Genomic DNA, 21,040 nt, shown 5'->3' with positions numbered 1-21,040 from the left:
TAAGGATGGAACTTGGCGTGGAAAGGAACCAAGGGTTCAGAATTCCTCAGATCCTAAGAGAGTCTCGTATCTCCAGCTGGTCAATAGGTAAAAGTAAGGATGGGGACGCATGTAGAGGGAAAGGGGTGAGTCTTTCTCAAGGAAAAGAGCCCAGAGACATTATGTAACCACAATTCCCAAGCCAGAAGTTCCCACTAGAGCAGCAGTTCTAAGCATTGCCCCCAAACCAGCCTCCATGTCATCTGTGAGCTTGTCGGATATGCAGACTCCCAGGCCCCTCTCAGACCCACTGAATTAAAAACTATGGGGGTGGGGCCTAGCAATCCGTGTTTAATGAAGCCCTCTAGAGGATCCTAATGCCCACTAAAGTTTGAGAACCACTCGTCTGGATTATGCAAATGAAGAGTTGCCTGAATGAGCTGGATTCACAGGCATCAGAGGAAGGGCCTGAAGAGACTTAGGCAAGGTGCCTGCTTCCCTGTGTGTTCAAGATTGGCTGACCTAGTTTTAGCCTTTGTCCTTAGGCTCTGGGTCCCTTGCACTTTACAAATACTGAACCAGACTAGACCACTACTTTGGCACAAGATCACGCTTTAGTTCAGAGACACATTTGCATAAATACTTGAAATGGATCCACCCCTGCAGGTGGAAGCCTGAGAACAGGTGGCCCTCCACAATCCTGCAGCCCTTCAGGCAATGGAGCCAGCTCAGGGGTGCAGCTGTGGAGCTTGCTTTGACATTTGCCATTGACTCCCTGCCTCATACCTCTCTTGGACTAAGTTTTTTCCCCTCTGAGGTAGATCATTTATTGGGGAAGCCAAATAGAAAATATATATATATATTTTTTTCATTTAACTTTGCTAGTCCTTTGCAAACAGGCTGACCGAGTCTCTTGTTTAGATCAACAAGTGCACTTTTTAGCTTTTAACCTGTGCCCTCTACTTGAACCCAAGTAAGGTCCCATCCACTAGAAAGTAGACATTAGGATTTGTTGGCCCATCCTTTCTTCTCTTCCCCTTAGGAATTCATGCCATGTGAGGGGCTGTGGCAATGGGAGACCTGTCTTGGCCATGACACCTCCACACGTGGGGCTACCATAGTGGGGACACGTATCCGCACCCAGCACCCTGAGTTCATGATCCCAAGACTGGTCTTGCTCCATTGGATTACAGGGGGCATGGCTGGCTTCCACAGGGCTTGGCATCCTCAGGTTTCAGGGCCTTGTTGCAGGTGGCAGAGGCCTGGCCGCTGGGGTCCTGGCACTCCACGGTCCGCCGCTGCCAGCCAGTACCACAGCTGCTCGAGCACTCAGACCAGTCCCCCAGGACCCACTGCGCATTGAGCAGGGGCTGGATGACATTGGTGGTTGCTCTCTCTTTGCTGTTCTGTATGCTGAAGTTCACATCATTAGGAACAAAGAAGGTATATTTGACTTTGGGGGGAAAGACCTCACCAGGAACTGTCAGGAGCTGCACGATCAGAGGCTCAGGCAGAGGCCGGAAACTCTGTAGCCGCTCCAGGGTGGCGATGGAACCACTGTACTTAAGGATGGTCCCCTTCACCAAGATATCCTGCTCTATGGCAGAGATGGCCAGGTTCCCATTGAGCAGGTACTGCCCATTGATGGTCTTCAATGCCAGGTAGTTGCCATCGTTCTGGACCCCTGGATGGCTCCGTTGTTTCACATCAATGTTCGTGGCACCAGCTGGGATGGTGACAATGTCATTGTAGCCATAACTAGGATAGGAATAGAAAGATCCCCTTAGGACCAGTGGTTTCCCAGGCCAGAGCTTAAGGAAGTTAACCTGCTGGTGACTAGGGGTGGCAGAGAAAAAGCCCTAGCAAATAATTATGGTAGTTAGCTAAAAGTTCTAAATAAATTAGCTGCACAGGCCAAAAGGAATATTTTGTACAATTGGGCTTTTCACAAGCTTTTGTTTTACCTGGTAACTCTGTTTCAAATATTAGGGTGAGGCGTTTAAATGTATGGGTCTTGACAATAGCACAGGGGGAAAGACAGCCCAGAGGGGTTTTAAAAGCTGCATTGGGGCTGCCAAATCCAGCAGCGCTTGACTCGAATGACATCTCAAACACATTTAGTTCCTTGCACTGGTATAAAACTTTGCTTGGCCACTTTCATACCCAGAGCTCAAACTTATGTGGAAAAACATGTTCCACACACTCATTCCAGAATCTGATGCCTCACTCCACTTCTTAGAGTCAACCAGTTCTTAGCATTTGGTTATTATGGCTCTAAGGCAGGTACGAGGGCCATAAACCCTGCTTCAGAGGAGCCATCTTCTGGGTACGCCCGGACACCATGACCTGTGCTTCTGCAGGGTAGGATGCTGTTTGGGGAAATGTTTCAACTGTATTATAGGTCCAAGGCTTTATGTGGGCTAGAGAAATCTTAGTTCTTATTCTTGGCTTTTGGAGGGAAAGCATTTGGGTTGCACAGGCTGGGAAGAAAGTGAAGAGGACTGAAGAGCATAGTCAGGTCGTTTTTCACAACTCTTGCCTTACGCCCAGCTTGGGCCAGCTGCTTAGTCTATGGCAGCAAAAAAGTATCCACAGGCCAATTTGTCTAATGCCTAAGAAAAATTTGGCTAGGGGACCCAATATCCCAGGCTTCTTTTTTCTATATCCTTTGAGTTTTAACTTATCTACAGTTGTCTGTTGTGGGTTGATTCTGTTCTCTGAGCCTGATGAGACGAGAGAGAGAGAGAGACAGAGGGGCCTAGTGTGGCTGCATAACACCCGCCCTCACCCTTCCTCTCTAGGAGGTACCTGAAGGGGAGGAAGATTGCCTAGGAATTAAGAAATCTGGGTTCTCTTCCTGGGTGTCATTAACTATCAGTGTGACCTTAGAAGAATCAGTAATCTTTTCATGCCTTAGTTTCTTAATCTGTAAATGGGAATAATAGTGTTGGCTTTGCCTACCTTAGAGTTTTTTTTAGGAATCAAATGAGGCCACAGAAGTGAAAACACTCAAACCAGTACTAGGAGTTTTCTGAACATAGGGCATTAAGCTGTGAAGATGTGTCTGGAGTTTGCAGAATTATGAAGCCACCAAGGCTCCCCTCCTCTGTACTGTGCCCTTCTCTGAAGATCCACTGGCAGAAAGAACAGACTGTCCAGGTATAGGGTGAGATACCCTTCCCCAAACAGCCTGGAGGAGCTGCTTCCTGGAAAAGTTCCCAGTTAGTCAGTGTAGCTCTACTGCACAGGCCCTTGTCCATGTGGCCTCTGGCTGACTTGTGCACGTTCCTCTCTATGGGCTAGACCCTGTGCCTAGTACTCTGCATGACACATCTCTTAACTCCTCACAATGACTCCAAGATACAGAGGACTGCCAATATTTTATCAAGAAACTGAAGCTTAGTATTCCATGGGTAGCAACCACAATTCAAACTTAGGCCAACATGATTCTAAAGGCTATTTTGCTTTTCCGTTTTCGTGCGGAACTACCTAGAGGCTCACCTGGAGGGGCTAAGGGAACCAGAGACCTTCCTGCATGAGTTGCCTTTGCCCCCACACACCCCACATTTATCCAGCTTCCTAGGTGAGTCCACCACGTGGTCACAGCCAGCCTTGACACACTGGCCACGGACACAGATGGCCAGAGTCTCTGGCCCACACAGGGTGCCATCGATCACCTGTAGCAGGAAAAGGGAAGGTAAGATAAGAAGCATGATGGGCACAGAAGCGGCCTAACGGGGGGTGGCAAGTGACCTTCCTCCCCATCTGTGGATCTGAGTTACCTTGGCCTCAAACACTTTGAACTCACTCCTTCCCCGGGCACGGCAGAACAATTTGCAGCGGTCCCGGGGGGACACCCCCGCATACTTGGGGACCCAGTACAGGAGGTTCCCATCCATGTCGGTGTAATTGTAGGCATTATACTTCTCACACTGCTGCTCTCGGAAGCTTTTCCCTAAAATGAGTAAGAAATAGCATGGAGTTTACATGCTGTGCTAAAGCAGGAAGGACCCAGCTGGAGAAACGCCCAGATTCAAGGCACCTTTCTTCCTCTTGGTTTTAACCCAACCCCAGGACACAGGTCCAGTGTCATCTGGGCCCAACATTGCTAGACACACCTGATCTAAGCCCATGTGTGACCATTACTCACAGGGGCCAAGAAAGGAGGATCCAGCCTCAGCTGGGCTTTCTATTTGGGGAAGATATTAATTCTGTTTTACAGATGAATAAACTTAGGTGTGAACAGGGGACAATACAGTAAGCTTGGAAAGCACAGAATGACACGTGGAGCTACATTTTCAGGCCTCTGCTATTGTGCTCTATCTTGACTTCCTTGGTGACACTGGACAGATGGCTATGCATTCCCAGATCTACAACTCCAGCTCTAATTTTGCCCCACCACACCTCACCTGCTGTGATTCTGCATGTCTGTGGGGGACTCCATTTGTACATGCTGTGATTACCACCAGCTCAGCACAGTCCAGCTCCATATAGTTCCTCTATCAACTGGTTTGATTTTTGTTTGGTGACACTACCATGTTCCAATCTGAGATTGAACATTTGAGCATCTATGTCCACTATTTCCAACCTGTTATTAAGTCCTACTATATTCAGGACAATATGTGATTTTAAATGTCTCCATCCTACTCTACCATCTCAGTCACCCTCTGACAAGCCCAGGCTTCCTGGCTTCATGAGGGACTTAGTGCCCAGACTTCTACACACAGCCGCTTCCTCTCCCATCTTGCTGTACGTTGCTTCCGGCATAATCTGTCTGAAGTAAGACATGTTCCCCCCACCCGCCACAATCCTGAAACTAAGTCTGCTCTTACTACTGAGGTTCCCAGCTTAGCTGTACATCTGCATGGCCTGTGGAGACTTTTTGAAACACGGATGGCCATGACCAACTCCTGAGACTCTGATTCAGTACATCTGAGGGGTCTTGGCCTCTGTGTTTGAAAACATGTCCCAGATGACTTGCTGGGACAGCTGGCACTGAGAATCTCCAGGTGCCATTTTAACTTTCATAGACCTTTCAGGTCTGCCTTGAAATGCTGGTACATTCTGCTGGATTCTACCTAAGCGAATCATAGGTCCTCTCAAGCCTCTCCCTCTCCTGGCACAACCATCCATACCTCATCACCTTCTCAGTCCCCCGGGCCCTGATCAGCCCTCACTCCCCTGGAAGCTTCTGACTAGCCCAGGCTTTTCTTTGCTCTGAATTCCTTGTAAGTGGGGGTCTGTGCTTCACAGATTAAGTTTTACTTGCTTCGTAAAAAGGGTTTGAATCTCTAACTAAATGTCACATTTCTTGAGCTTAGAGACAATGCCCTGTGCATTTTTAATACCATTTACAACATCTATTATAGTTTTAGCTACACAAGAGGCACTAAAAATATGTGTTAATTAAGATGGCTCATCCTAGTGCATCTGAAATCATATGAAATTGCCTATTGTCCATGTCTATCTGGAAAACTGTCACAATTCTGGGGTAAAGTTTCTAGAGCCTCCTGCCACTGCCACTGCTATTCTTCCCATTTTGCAAAACTGCAAAACCTACAGATCCTCTCCATTAGACACCGACTGGCTGACAATGTGTCTTTGCACTTGGATGAATCTATCTTAAAGCTCTGCTTGTCTTTTGCTGCCTGCCAATACTTCCTGGAGCAACACAGAAGAAAAGTGAATGGGATGGTAAGGGAAAATCTTCTAATGATTCCCTCTCACCACCTGGGAATCCGGCTGCTGCACATTCCTGCCTCTGAGGTCACATGTGTTTTCTAGTGGGTACTCAGGGTAAGAATATGCCAAGGGAGGTAGTTGCTTCCCGGGAAGGTTCCATCAGTCCATTGCCATGGTCCCAAGGGAACATGGGCAACTCTGTTCTGAAGGAATGTGCACTAGAATCAGATTCAGAAATCCTCCCTCCACTCTGGGCTGAATGTTGGCTGGAAAGACATTGGAGGTTTGGCTCTGACAGTGCTTTGGAAAAAGCTTCCGTTCTGCACACAGATGAGGGAGGATTATCTAGATGCCAGCCCCTCTACAAGCCTCCTCTCCCCAGTAATAAGTTTGGTTGGGAGCGACACCCTCTATGTCCACATTTTGTAAGACCAGGGCAACTCCTCTCCTTAATTTCCCATGCTCTCCTAGCACAGTGAGAATTGTCCCAGGTCGCTAAGGGCTGCCCTAAAGCTTGGTGCCTTACGGAGTCCATTTATGTCTGGATCACAGGACAGCACTGCCTCCTGGGAGACCCACTTTACTTTTCCCCTGGAGATCTGTGGCAGCAACAAGAGCAGGTGTGGCATAAGTGGTGTTCTGGCAGGTGTGGCATAAGTGGTGATTACCATCAGGGGGGCATTCCTCTGTGTGGCATGACTGGTACTTGGCTCTTCGACCCAAGCAGTATCTTCCTCCATTCTGAGGCTCAGGGTCAGTGCACTCACGGTATGAAAACTGTACTCCTCCTCCACAGGTCCGGGAACATTCTCCCCAGGTTCCCCAAGGGCCCCAGCCTCCATCCACCATGGCCTGCAACGCATAAAGCCACAGAGTTAGGAGCTGAAGTGTGACAGGGGTGGGGGTAGGGGGTGGGCACAGCCCTGATTCCTTCACCTAGTTAAGCTTGCCCTGATGCACAGAGTTTAGGAAACTCTCTAGTTTAGTCATTTAGTTTAGTAATTTGTTTCATGACTGTGTGGCCTGCTTGGCTATCACCTTTGTGAACATGGAGGCTGTGCTAGACTTGCTCACAGCTGACTGCCCAGTGTCTAAAGCAGTGCCTTGACCTAAGTAAGGTGCTCAATATTAGTTGTCAAATGAAACTCTTTTATGGTCGTAAGATTGGGTCTAATGCAGTAGTTCTCTATCGGGGCCAGTTTTGTCTTTTGGGGACATTCAAAAGTATTTGGAGACATTTTGGTTGTCACAATTGGAGAGGGTGTATGCTGCTGGCCTCTGGTGGTTAGAGGACAGGGGTGCTGCTAAACAACCAACGATGAATATCCAACAATGAACAAGACAGCCCCCTACGACCAAGACATATGCAGCCCTGAATGTCACTAGTGCCGAGGTCGAGAAGTCCTCATCTAAAGGAATGACCGCTGGGAGGTGTTGCTGCTACTCTACTGGCTACCAGTTCAGTGGTGAGATGACGCCTGGGAAATAAACAGCCGCTTCTAACTTGATAACCAAGCCATGAGTAAAAGCTTTGCCCTTGGTGGGTTCATAGAATTTTCAAAAAGAAAATAAAAAAATAATATTTGCTCATGAAAAACAAAAAATACAGAAAAGCGTAAAAAAGAAACTAACACTTAAAAAAATACCACTATCCAGATAAAACCATTGACATAATTTTCATCAGTATCATTTCATACTTTTGCTCTGAATATATAATCACAAATATGTGTTTTTAAAAATTTTATATAGATATATCTGATTTTAAACAGATATAGTATGATTCTGTTCTATACAGTATTTTATGATCTGTCTTTCCCCTTACAAATAGATGATAAATACCATCCCACGATCATCCCATGTAGACCTCTCCCTACAATGAGCTTAGCTCTGGTGCTGGGGATCATTGCATGGTCCCCTCCTTTTCCCTCAGCAATGTGTGAAACAAACACTGCAGGAGAAGGTGACACCTAGAAGGGAAGCTCAGTGTCCAAATGGGAGGATAGGAGGCGGCTAAGGATGGAGCCTGAGTCCTGCCCAGCTCAGGCTCAGAACAGGTTTGGGGCTTGCCTGGCCCAAAGAGACCCTGGAGACTCAGTACAAAGGACATCCCCCTGAGAACAGCCCTCTGGAAAGTGAATGCTCAGGCCGCCCTGGCGATTCAGTGCCGGGTGGGGACCAGGCTGCGCGACTCAGTGTATGCTGTTGCCATAAAGATGGCTCAGTGACTCCCAGTAAGAGTAATGTGATCAGCCCCACAGTTTGGAAGTTTTAAGAGCACAGCAAAGAAGTGAATCACTTAAAACTCTCAGTGGTATTGCCTTGGTTTTCCTTGCAAATTTACTCTGTCCTGGGCCAAGTTTTCTCTGCCTGTCAGAGGTGGTTCTGATTCTCCTTCCCTCCTCCTCTTTGAGTATGGAATTTCAAAATGACTCTCACTCTCGTGACTGCTAATTATGAATTCAGCTCAGACGTGGGTAGGATATGAGTACTTTTCCGTCATTTGATTGAATGTTACTCTTCTGAGTCACTCTATCTGTTTATAATAGAATTCAGAATGGCTTCCATTTATTGAGTGCCCATGTTCTGGTCTGTATGCTGGAGTGTTTCATGCTTTTCACACTTATCAGCCTTCGAGTTGGCTCCAAAGCAATTCCAAAGCGGGAGTTCCCCAAAGGCCCAGGGCAGCAGTGGCATCGTCCACGCTATGAGTACAGCCTTGAAGGGCTCCTCTTGTATTTGGATAAATATGCTCTGCTTTGTTTGTTGAAAGATGAGTGATTTTACTTGGAAGTCATAGTTGTAGCCTGGCCTAGAGTCTCTTAGTTCATGGTGCTCAAGTATGGTTTCCTTCTTGAAAACAGCCCTCCCATAATCCCTCTTCCCACACCCCAAAGTGGCTGCCCCTCACCTTGGGCCTCTCTACTTCCTCCTCAGGCAGACAGTTGCCATCCCAGCAGAGGTGCCCAGGTCCACAGGGTGTCCCATCGGCCCAGGGCAGGCTGCCATTCTTCGTGTGGCACAGGGGCTCAGCACCATCCATGTGGCACCAAAGCTGGGAGCAGATGTCCTGCGCAGAGGTGTTGGGGCAGTGGCGGAAACCCAGCCCAAAAATCTGCTTGCACTGCTGGTCCAGCTTGTAGAGGGCCTTGCGGCCTGGGAGGTCTGTCGGGAGGGGCAGGGCTGAGGTGGGGGCATCAAGGAGACAGTCTCCTGAGAAATGGAGGAAGCAGAGGAATAAGGGTTGGAGTTCACCTCTCTCCAGCTCTCCATGGCTCCCATGTTACCCTTAAATTCCTACTAATGGGCTTTAAGGTCTAGACATCATGAGTGTTGATGAGTGTTGATAGGTCTAAACCTATCAACACTCATCAACTATATAGAGCTTATCCAATTTTTGACTATCAGCTGTAAATTTTTTTTAGGATTGAATTTCTTTTGTTATCCAGAACATCTTACATGCATTCAGTGTTTACCTAGGGAATGCCAGCAAAGTGTAATACTAATATACATCTATAAGGGGTTGTAAATGAGCTCTTAAAAATCATGGCATGCAAAATAAAGCCAAAGTACTGATGTTTGCATAATCTATTATTTTTGTATCATATATTCCCTGACTCCTCCAATAAGAAGACTCAAGGATAAATTGTTTTCATTGCTTTACTCCACAAGTCAGGCTGTTTCGACCAGGGACACCCCCCCAACCCCATCTCACCACCAACTCTTTGCTCTTATGGGACTAGTTCCCTGCCTCTTTGTCATTTCCAAGATACATGATGTACCACTCAAGCTGGAACACTTTCTTCTCCCCGCTGTGCAGCAGTCTTCCATTCCTTCAAGCTCTGTTCAAACCCTCTTCCCTCAGATAAACCTTCTCAGACTAATTCCACCTGCTTTGTGATTAATAATCTAAGTTAGCCCAGAGCTCAGGCTGCTAGAAGATGGGGCAAGGAAGATCATGCTTTGTGGGGATGGTGAAAAGGTCATGGCACAGAAAGTTGGGTGAGGAACATATCTCTGAAGCCTCTTCTAAATGGCTACCATGCTTTGTGACAGCGCAGGGAACAGTGCAGGTGCCTAAAGAGATCCCAGGAGGCTGGCTAGGCAGAGCCTAACTGCCAGCAGCTGGCCAGGAAGAGGCAGGGAGAAGCCGAAGGGATGCCTACCGTGCCCACCATCCAGGAGCTCCGTGAGGTACATGGCACTGCAGGGAGACCAGGGCAGCGTCTTATTTAGATGGATGAAGAGGGGTGCCATCATGTGGTGCTTGCCCAAGGGCCCAAAAAGCCGTGTACAGGGCTTGGAGTCATCGTGGGGCATGCTGAGGACGTGCCCTGGGGATGGAGAGAGACTGTATTCCACCCTCATGGCCTCCACTGCTCTCCAGCCCTCCCCACCCCACTCAGAGGGTTCCCCATGTGGCCCAGAGCCCCCTCTCTGTCTCTTGCAAGACAGTTGCTGACAGAAGGAGGACCAGTCACTGCCTCCTCGTGGGAACTGCCCTTCCCTTATTCCTTAAACATTTTTTGTTTCAGGCTGCACTCTGGGCTTTTCCCTTCCATGAAACTTCCTCAGAGTACTGAGGAACATTGATATCTCTTTATTTTCTGCCCCAGCCTGTCCTAAATTCTCAGTCATCCAAATTATTCGCTTGCTTACACAGCACTTCTTACAATTAATCTTCCCAGAATTCTTGGTGCTTAGCTGGGATACAGCAGCACAACTCTGCCCGAGCACTTGTTTCATGTTTTGGCATTTTCCTGGTGTTCTCTGATGATGGTCCAGGACACTATTTTAATATTTTGGTCTTATGCTCAGGGTGGGAACGGAGAAAGCACAGTATCTATTTGCATGTAATTACTCTGTCAGAATTATGAGGGGGAATTGGCTAAATGTGAGGGCTGTCTATATCTTAGGACCTGGGCGAGCCTGGGTTTGGAAGAGGCAGTTCCCTCTGATATAGTAGAGTAAGCTTGCGTATGGTGGCTCTTACCAAGTTCGTGGGCCAGAGTGTAGGCTGCCTGGAGCCCCTCATCCTCAATCACAGAGCAGCTCTTGTTGGGGTCACAGATTGTGCCAATGTCCGCCACGCCCAGGGTATCACACATACCCTCCTTCCCACAGAAGTTCTGTGTGGTGGAGAAAGTTGAGAGCATAAGAACAGACATGGAACAGAATATCTTCCTATTCCTGGTCCCCCTGAGTTGAAGGAAAAAATTTAAGCCAAAAGCCCTATTTCTTTACATAGGCCATTGTGTGAGAAAGCCTGTGTGTCCTAGGGCTGGCCGGGACCTGGACAGTTTGTTTTGGGAGGCAGAACAGCACAGCGGTTAAGAATACTGACCCTACAGCAAGACTGCCAGGGATTGACTATGGGTGCTGCCACCGTGTGCCACTGTGCCTCAGTTTCCTGAGAACAGTACTTGCCTCATGGGGCTGTCGCAAGGATTGAGGAGTGAACAGGACATGGCACACATCGCCTTCAGGAAGCTGCCTGTTTCAATCACATCCGATGGGTGGGCAGCCTCCTGATTTGGGGAAATCTTGAGCTGAACCCCCTGGTCACCTGGCCCTGTGTTTAACAACCGTCGCAGATGGACCTCTTATTTCCAGCTCCAGATCTCTCGCCAGGCAGCGTGAGCCCGTTTCCTCTTGTTATGATCTCAGCAAACAGCTGGTCACAAACGTTTGGAAAAGAGCCCTTACGAGATTCCTTTCCTTCCCTTGCAAATACCTCACATTCGTCCTCGTGACCTCTTCCTTATCGTTCCACACAGAGGCTCCCGCTGGCCAGCTGAGGCCGGAGGGAGACATTGCCCATGTTTGGGCAGGCCTAGTGGTCCTCTCTTTGATCTGCCCGCAGGGCCTCCCTTCCTTCCCGAGCTTTCGGGAGCCGGCCACAGACCTGTCTGGTGAGCAGGATGGCTGTGTCGAAGTGTTCCGGGTGCCGGTCGCTGGGCTGGTTGAAACGCCGTTGCCAGCTGCAGAAGTTGCGCAGTGTGAGTCCACCATTGTCAGACACTTCTGGGCCCTGTTTCTCGTCTTCCACTATTAGCACTTTTACCACCACCAGGTTGATGGAGTTCCTAAGGCTCGGGTGCTTGTAGATGTGGGCCGCCACAGACATTAGGGTCAGGATGTGGTTCTGTCGGGAGGGAGGGAATAGGAAGAATGAGAAGTTCAATCTCCTGGCCTGTTGCCTGCTCACGGCCATCAGCCCCCGCAATATACCTCATGCGCCCCACCCACTCTGTGCTAAGTGTCTGATAAATGGCATCTTGCTGAAACCTCACACCCCCGAGGCCCTGATGCTACTTCCTTTCATTTTACATAAAAGAAAATGAAGTCTTAGTAACTGGCCCAAGATCACAAATCTGACGAGTGCACGGCCAGCATTTGAACCCAGCCTGCCTGGCTCCAAAGCTTGTGCATTTAATATCTTGACCAGACGTATGTGGCTATGTAAATTGAAATTAATTATAATTCAATAAAATGAAAATTACAGTTCCCCTGTCACACTGGCGACATTTCAAGTGCGTCAATAGCCATCTATGGCTCGTGGCTACTGTATTGGACTGAGCAGACAGAATGTTCTATCATCACAGAAAGTTCTATTGGATGGCACTAGTTATTCTGCCTTGACCTTAACACCAACCATCTCCCTGCCAGCTGCCACACTCCCTCTCCATTCTCGGCCCAGAAGCAATTATCTGAGTGCTCATGGTTAACAGAATTTCCTTCTTTGAACCCATGGGAGCATTTTCCTGACATCTGCTGGGGTAACGTCTACTGGGGTAACGTCTACTCTTTAGGACCGGAATGTTAACCTTGAAAACTTTGCTTTGATAATTGCTGCTAAAAATAGCTACTCTGTACCAGGTGCAGGGCCCACACTTTACAGATGTCACCTCATTACGTGCTCACAATAACCCTGTGAAGTAGGTATTGTAATCCCCACTTTACGAATGAGGAGGAGTCACACAAGTTAGATAACTTGTCTTAAGCCACACAGCTCTTCGGAACAGGGTGCAGTCCCGGCACATCTGTCTCCAAGGTCCACAGTCTTCTCATTAAGTTTCCCAGTGCTTGGCCTTCTAGTTTTTGCCTGGACAACCCTGAAGGGTTTATTCCCCTCTGCCTGGAGCTTGAGAAAATCCAGTGGGCCTAATGAGACCCAGGCGCTTTGGCTCACACCTGCTTTCACTCCCACCCAGGCCGACCGAAGGAGTCTACATCACTGCTTGGCCTCTGTGCTGTCCTTGGGCTGCTGGCTGCTCCCAGGCCTTTGGAGGAGGCCAGACTGAAGCTCACTCTCCTGCCTCAGGGATCTCTAAAAGTGACTTATCTTGGATTATTTTTCAGAAGAGGAGAAAAAGTGGCAGGGGCATGCATGCCTTCAACCAGGAGTGTGGCTAGCTGAGCTGTCACTCACTTGCCCTGATCCCTGTTCTCTAGGGCACCATCCCCTGTAAGCCTCTCTTTCTTCTCTCCGGTGGTCTGGAAGGTGGGAGTGGAAGGAGGGCGAAGGAGCGTAAAAGGCTAGAGGGGGACATTCCATCGGTTGAGGCCATGTGTGGGAGTTCCAGATGAAGCCCATTATTTGTGAATGGGATCTGTCTGTTCACCTCACAGGCAACAAGCCAGGTATTTCGTAAGCCCTACAAACAGGGGTAGGCAGGTTACTGAGCGTGTCAAGCACTCCAGCTATGTTTAGACTGATATAAACATCTTATCAGCAAAGCTGAAACTTGGCATTTGCTCCTGGATTTGGATCCTAAGGGAAAAAAGCAATCACATCATTATGCAACTTGGAGTGAGGGCTGAGGAATGGTAGCTTGCTGAAGCTACTTCCTGTCCAGGTCTCCACTGCTCCCAGGGGGCCAAAAGAGTTCTGGTCTCTTGCTCTAGGAAGGGCCAGAGTCTGATGGGCCAGGGACCAACTCCTGGGATTTCTTCCAAGGCAACCTGCAACTCTCCTCAGAAGATTACTTCCCTTTGAGTCCCGATTTCAAAATCTCAAAACTGAGGAGATGTTGTTTTACAAAGAAGGTGTGAAGATTAGAGATGACAGCTGCTTAGCACTGGTCCCAGAAGGCTTGAGGCTTAAGACGGGTCTGTGTTCCCAAGCTGACCAGACCAGGCAAGGCAGCTGAGTGGAGACCCTGCAGTGGCCACGTCCCCAGTGAAAACTAAAGGCATGTGGGTGTAAACTGCTTGCTGCACAGAGGATGGGGTGAGGCGTTGGAAGGGACCTGACACTAAAGTTTTCGTGCAGTCTACTCCTTTGCTTTCAGGGAGCTCATAGCATCTTCTCCAAATACCAAATAACTGTCGGGCTGAGCCAGCTTGAGAGCCATTTTCCTTCAAGCCAGGGGCTCAGACTTGAGGACATTTGAAGGTCCTCCTGGCTGCTATCTTAGAAGATAATTTCCATTGCAAGAGAGCTACAAGGATAATGTGGTTCAGTGTTTCTGTTAAAATCCCCAATCCTGGTCCTATTTACCTCCCCTTCTCTGTCTCACTGAGCTTTGGAAGACATGAAGGACTGCCATTCCACCATTAACTCTTCTGAGAAACAGGGGCAGGAATGCCTGACAGTTGGGACTGGGTAGGGTAGGTGGCCCTGAGTCTGTGAGCCTCCCCTTCTCAGCCAATCCCCTGGGCCAATCCCCCTTTTGGGCAGGCCTGACTTCCAGTCTCAGGGAGTGGATGCAGGAGCCATCAAAGAGACAATCAGATGGCTCGCTCCACCACCTGGTGTCTATTTATACCTCCCTGCATACTACACGAGTAGAGGCTGCTTGCTGAGGCATTTGAGTGAGATTGTATCCTCAGTGGAATGGGGGCCCTAGCAGACATGCAGGGAAGATGGGATAGAGCCCATGGCCAGCCTGGCCAGTGGTGGTCAAACAACCCTGCTTCTGAATGACTTGGGTGTCTGATGCACTTAACTCTCATTAGGGAAGGCGGGCATCTTTTAGGGCGTATCCTTCTCCATTGGTGCCCCAGGATCCAGAGGAGAGAAAAACGCCCCAGCCAGCTTGGCTTGGACACAGCCCGCTCTGATTCTTTGAGCTATAAACAAGGAGATCCCACCCTGGAGCTATCATTAAGCCAAAGCAGGAGGGTGAGAGTTTAGAAGAGGCGGGGCCTAGGCCAAGTGCATTTACAGCAGCTCCTTCTGCTCACAGCGCCATTCATTATGCTTTGCTCATTTGCTCCTTCAAATTGTGGGTCCTACTGCTTTTGCTTGCAGCATGCCTGGGATAGGCAAGGAGAAGAAACGTGGAAACACGGAAACCCTCTGACCTCAGTGACCAGTGCCGTACTTTTTCCTTTTATCCTTCTAGGCATCTCACTAGAGCCTGAGACTATGCTGAGGAGGAGGAGAGAAGCAAAGGAAGAGGAAAAAAGTAATCAGAGAAGAAAGGGTCCTGCACAGATGTCCTTCATCTCTCTTCATTCTCAAGACAACGAGGGCAATGCCACCTCTCCGAAGCACATGCTTTCCAGAACCACCAGGAGTCCAGCGTCACATTCCGAGCCAAGCAAGCTGAATAGAAAAGGCCTCTGTGTTGTGTGGGACAGCGGAGCTGACACAGCAGTGGCTGGTTATAATGGCGTGTGACCACACTGCCCTCCTACTCTGACAAATGCCATCACCAAAAGCAAATCTAGTATTAGCTATGCTTTGTTGAGCACCTACTGTGAGTCGGGCATTTTCCATATTTTATTGTATCCTAAACACAATGATAACACATTAGTATAACTGTTCTTTTTTGCTGGTGAAAAAATTGAGGAACAGAGAAATAGGTAACTTATTTGAGGACACTCAGTGATTTCTGTTACCCTTCAAACACTATGCTCTTATTCACTACACTGACCCCCACCCATCTTTGTTGCTTCAAGGAAAACTACAGCAGAGCTAAGACCCAAAGCATGCAGAAGCAAGATTGATCTGACATTATCTATGCATGCCTCCTCCCCCTGGGGAGGCAGAATTGGCGAATCAAATACCTTTGAACATTAGGGCATTTTCTTTGGGAGATACTTCATATTGTTGGTCATTCTGACCGCAGTGGAAAAAAGAGATGAAAAGGACTCTTTTTCTTTTTCCTTTTTTTCTTTTTTTTCTTTTTTTTTTGCCAGCAGGAAAACATAATTCACATATATATAGCACTTGTCTTTCACCTGTGAAGACTTGGGTAGCTACAGAGCCAGTGCGGCATCTATCTGTTTCTGTTATTACCTAAAGCAGGACAGTTTTGAGAATGAGAGATGGTACTATTAATAATTATGCCAGAACAAGACTAAACTGGGACAGTGCTGGGCAAAACGGGATATATGATTACTTTGGTGTTAGGGCTCGTGGGGGACATTTTCCTCAGAGAATATAGGTAAGAGGGGGACAAAACGGTGATGACTTAGCCCGTCCCTGAAATCCTTTGCTAGTAGCCTGACATCTTGGGAAACCTCTGGTCTGCTCTGGGCACGACGAGTGCACTCCTAGGACCCTCTCTTCTGAGAAGAGAATTCAGAAGCTCAGCTTGCGGTTGATACACTGGCAGCACAGATTTCCCAGACTGAGCATGGGTGCTGCTCAGCCTCCACTCACTCCTCTCCTGCTCCAGTTTCATCCAGGATGCAGACAGAGTTAATGGTCCCTTTCAAGGTGGTCCCTCCTTTCAGAAAGCCCCCTTTGTCTGGGGTCCTTTGCTCTGAAACCGGATAAGAAGGTGGGAGGCAAGAGCCCCTCTGTCAAGGGATTAAGTGAACTCAAGTGTACAGAGTTCTGGAAAACTTCATTATTGCTCATGGCAAAACAAGCCTCGAGAATGCTTGGTTCTTTCTCTCGGCCTTGACAGTGGTTACTTCTGAGGACTGGGCCTCCCACTTGGCTGGGTATCTTTAGACTGCTGGATTCTAGAACCCATTCCCACAACACAGGCAAGTGTTGGAGGAAAGCAGAGTCACAGAGTCACAGACCCTCTTTGAGCCAAAGGCAGCATGGCACAATAAAAAGAGCTCTGCACTCAGGTTCAGAAGACTTGGGTTGCAAACCCAGCCCTGCACTTACTTACTAGCTGTGTGACCTGGAGAAAGTCACAAATGCTTTGCGAGCTGCACCCTCTCTCTCTGCCTCCCTCACAGGTATTTTCGCTGAGGTGATATGTGGAAATCACTGTGCAAACTGAATGTGCCGAGTGGCTTCCTCATTGTGCTAAACTTTCCAGAAGACTTTTCATGAAGCAGCCTCACAGGTTACCTAGTTCAGGTGTCTCGCTTCACAGATGAGGAAACCTAAGCCCTCGAGGGGGTAAAGTCTCTCCTCATTCTCATCACATGCCACCGGTTGCTAAGATACTCCAAAGTGCCTCCATTTGTGTGAATGAAGTCTTCAGCAGGCTCCTTGGAAAGTTACTTATAAAGAAGTGAATTCTATTTTGGGGAGATGGGTCTGGGTAGGCAAGGTCTTGTAGAAGAAGGACTTGACATTCCCTCTTAGCTGAGCTCATGAGCCCATTTAGGAAGCCCAGGAGATTGAGCTGAGATGTTGAAGTTTATCCTCTGGCATCTCCACAGCTGGTGAGCAGTCAAAGCAGAGGGGCCACTGGGTAGTCATAGAAACAGCTATGCCTCAGCCCCTGCCTCACTCAAGCATGGTGACAGCAGGAGTGCAGGTGTGGCATGACATAATGAGACTAAGAAAGAAGTGGCTGGGTTGATCCAGCTGAGAGAGGACTTTTCTTTTAGGTGTAAGACCTAGCAGTAGATGCCCTAGGGCAGGGGTCCCCAACCCCTGGCTGTGGAACCAGGTTGCACAGTAGGAGGTGAGTGATGGGTAAGTGAAGCTTCATCTGTATTTGCAGCTCCTCCCCAACACTAGCATCACCACCTCAGCTTCACCTCAGATCATCAGGCATTAAATTCTCACAGAAGCACCGGTCCCTGGTGCCAAAAAGGTTGGGGACTGCTGCATGAGGGAGAGGAACTCAGCCTTAACAGGTGCCTGATGTATATTCTGATGCATTCTTCTAACTCAAGGAGGCTGGCTGGGTGTAGAGGTGTTTGTAAATGAATACAGAGGGGTGGGGGATGGGTCACCCAGCCAGGTGGCTTATGAGGGTGGAAGAGCTCCTGGGTGGCTCTGAGAAGAGAAAGCTGACTTGTCTGGTGCAGCAAACCTGGGGCAAAACCAGTCCAGCTTCCTGCTTCAGTGACTTGGGCATCCTGGAACTCAGCACCAAACTAAGCCTGCTCCTAGATAGCTCTGGTGTCTGGAGAGGCCATGTATGTCCTCGAGGCAAATACTCAGTACCGTAAGTGTCTAGGTGAAGAGCGCCAAGAGTGAGGTGGTAGGAAGGCATTAGGAAGAATATTTTGGCTTCAGAGACTGACAAGTAATTACTTTTTCTGCTGCTTCTCTGTGTTGTTGTTTGTACCCCATGACTCTCAGGCAGATATTAGACACTGGTCCAAGTGTTGGGGGAGGGCTCAGCATCTCAGCTCTGGGTTTGCAATGAACGTGCTTCAGCTTCTTTGTGATGGAGCCCCTTAATAGCCAGGCATGGTAGTGCTAACCCCAGACAGGGGAAGTCCCTTGTGCCACTCTGTCAAGGACTTGCACTGGGAAAGCAGTAGGAGAAGGTAGGTGGTGCCTACCCTTGCTGTCAGGGTAAGCAGGGAAATATATTAAATTAGCCCATGGGGCAGACTGTTCTGAGAGCTCACAGATGCCTTGCATACTCTTGAACACCGGGACAGTGGAGCCTGCTCAGGTTTTAACGTGCCCCTGCAGTGGCCAGAGGTGCTTCCCATCGTTCCATCTAGAATACTTTTCTCAGTGATTGCACACTGGAAAAGATAGGGTGAGAAACAGAAGGGCTGACTGCACCTCATCTGGGCTATTCTGCACAGTTGATGCTGAAAGGCTTGATGCCCCCAAAAGTCAGACACTAGCTGAGCCTAGAATAGGGTCGGTCCCTGACCATCACCGAAAAAGCATGAACTGAGCTACGGCAGTGATTAGGATCCCTGTTTCAGGGCACTACGACCTCCAGGCAGGTCAGTTCCTCTCTGCCTAGCACATCACTGGTTTTGTGCTCCCAGGGGAAGAGAAGGTGCAGCCCCTACACTTCACCTGGTCCTTGAGGGAGGTGCTGGGGCTAGGACAACACGGATAACTTCTGCTGAGTCTGAAGTCTTTGAGTCTAATTAGAAACTATCTGGCTATGCGGGGGCTATCCCCTGCACGCAGTTTTCCTGCACCAGCTCAGTAGAGAGCTGTGTCTGGGCTTAGAGCAGCTGGGTAGACCAAGTATAGTTCTGGCTTCACTAGGAACAGTAACTGAGAGTTCATATGCCCACATATCTCCCCTCCCTTTTCCACTGAAGCTTCAGCTTCCCGGGCTGAGTCCCCAGGCAGAAATTCTGTTCCCCTCCCTTCTGCACTGCCAAGTTCTGCAGGGCTTAGGGCCAGGTTGGCAAGGTAGTCCACACCCCCTGATCAGAACCAGCTGGGCACAAAGAAGTGGGGCAGCCCCTTACCAGGTTCAACTCCCTCCAAACAATTTCTTTTATTTAGGGCAACCTCAGTTCTGTACTCAAAGAGAATGAAATAGCTACATCTTTCCATGGGAGCCTCTCAGGTTTGGAGACAGTAAAGGGCTGAGAAGTGGGGGGTGGGGTCGATGTTCTTCTGAGAAGTTCAGTTTTCATCTCTGTTGGGAGAGGCAGGTGCCTGGGGTGGGGATGCTTTAAAACCCACTTTCAATTCAGTTTGCAAAGTGCTGCAGAAGATTCAGGATGGGAGGGATAGGGGCAAGCAGCAGAGACAGGGAAGCACCGGGACCTACACTCTAAATTGGAAGGGACGTGGGAGTGGGGCTCTAGGTAGTTCAGGAATCAGAGATTAAGAAAAGAGTTCCCGCGCTTTCTCAGGAAAGAACCTCGTTTGGGGTTCTTGGGAGGGTAAGGAACCTGAAGGGTTTTCTCAGAGGGAGAGGGAACGGAAGAATTTGGAGACTGGGAGGTGACTGGGGGATACTGGGCAAAGCGATTCCTACCTGCAGGTCGGCTCCATAGAAGGCAGCCATGGACGCATCGGCCACCAATAGCGTTTCCACGAAGCGAGCCTCAGACACAAACCGCTTGGTTCTACTCGTGGCCCCCAGAGACGGTGGCAGCTCGCTGTCTCCTTCTACCTCCTCCTGTTCTCCTTCCACCTCGTCTGCCTCTTCCTCCTCTTCCTTCTCGCGCTCATCGTCTCTCTCCTGCCTCTGACCACCGCCCTTCTGCACCCCCGACTCGGGCCCTCGAGGGAGGGGCGGGGTTTGGGTGCCGCGCGCCCCGGGTCCCCAGCGTTGCAGGCGGTGCGGCCGGTGCAGCGAGTCCCCGGCGCCCTGCGGCTGGATGGTGAACTCCTCGCCGTCCAGCAGGAAGGAGCCGCTCAGCCCGCCGCACAGGCTGACGGCTGCCAGCGATTCGGGCTCCCCGTTCACGGTGCCCGAGAAGAAGCAGCCGCGCAGCTCGCGCTCGCTCCCGGCCGCCCCGCTGGAGCCCCCGACGCGCTCGATCTTGTACTCGGGCGCCAGGAAGCTGGCGTCGGGCGCCAGCCGCAGCACGAAGCCCTGGCCGAAGGCGGACAGGTGGAGCGCCAGCTTGCCCGCGTCGTCCGCCCACCGCGTGGGCACCACCAGCTCCGAGGCCGGGCCCCGGGCGCCGGGTCGGGCCGGGACACCGAGGGCAAACGGCGGCGGCGGCAGCGGCGGAGGCGGCAGCAGCAGCAGCAGCAGCGGCGGCAGGAGCGGCGGCCACCCGGGAGCGGCGCGCGGCATGGGGGCTCCGGCTGCGGCGCGCGGCATGGGGGCTCCGGCTGCGGCGCGCGAGAGGGAAGAAGCCCGCCCGGCGCGGGCAGGTGCTGGTGGCGCAAGCGCGGCCCGCCCGCTCCCTCCAGGAAAAAGGAACGCAATCAGGTCGCTGGGCGCTTCAGCCCCTGGGGGCCTGGCAGCGGCGCTGTCCCAGGGCGGCCCCTCTGGTCGCGCAGCCTGCTCCTCCGCGCCCGCCCGCCGGACAGAGCGCGAGCAACTGGCGCCCCGGGCCGCGCGCGCCCGTCCTCTGCCCCTGCCTCCTCCCCACCCCGGGAAGCACCGAGTGGGCTGCCGAGCCCTTCGTATTTATACTTTCTTCCCGGCTTTGACATAAGAGGTTTATTTTTGATCTCTCAGTATTCCCGTTTCCCCTCCCCTGGGATCGGAGAGAGAAACTGAAAAGAGCGAGCGAGAGAGGAGAGAAAAAAAATTTTTTGGATGAAGTGTAAAACCAATCAGGACTCAGCGAGATCGCTCCCCACCCCACCCTTCTTAAGTATCAACTCCAACTT

At 50.1% G+C, this 21,040-nt stretch overlaps 1 protein-coding gene across 1 annotated transcript; it reads right to left on the bottom strand.

The window, feature by feature from the left end:
- Positions 1-703: 703 nt before the first annotated feature.
- ADAMTS8 (ADAM metallopeptidase with thrombospondin type 1 motif 8) lies at positions 704-20,429 on the bottom strand (the record flags this gene model as incomplete). The annotated part of the gene is made up of 9 exons (XM_016137941.2): positions 704-1,737; positions 3,481-3,656; positions 3,762-3,934; positions 6,330-6,513; positions 8,570-8,871; positions 9,825-9,992; positions 10,652-10,787; positions 11,564-11,803; positions 19,725-20,429. Coding segments are annotated over 9 exons (2,655 nt in total), but the record flags the coding sequence as incomplete, so codon positions are not given.
- Between the last annotated feature and the right edge of the window lie 611 nt (positions 20,430-21,040).

The sequence above is a fragment of the Rousettus aegyptiacus genome, unplaced genomic scaffold, assembly GCF_014176215.1.
Source record: "Rousettus aegyptiacus isolate mRouAeg1 unplaced genomic scaffold, mRouAeg1.p scaffold_m13_p_5, whole genome shotgun sequence".
Taxonomy (NCBI): Eukaryota; Metazoa; Chordata; class Mammalia; order Chiroptera; family Pteropodidae; genus Rousettus; species Rousettus aegyptiacus.
This window is presented reverse-complemented; position numbering and strand designations above follow the sequence as displayed.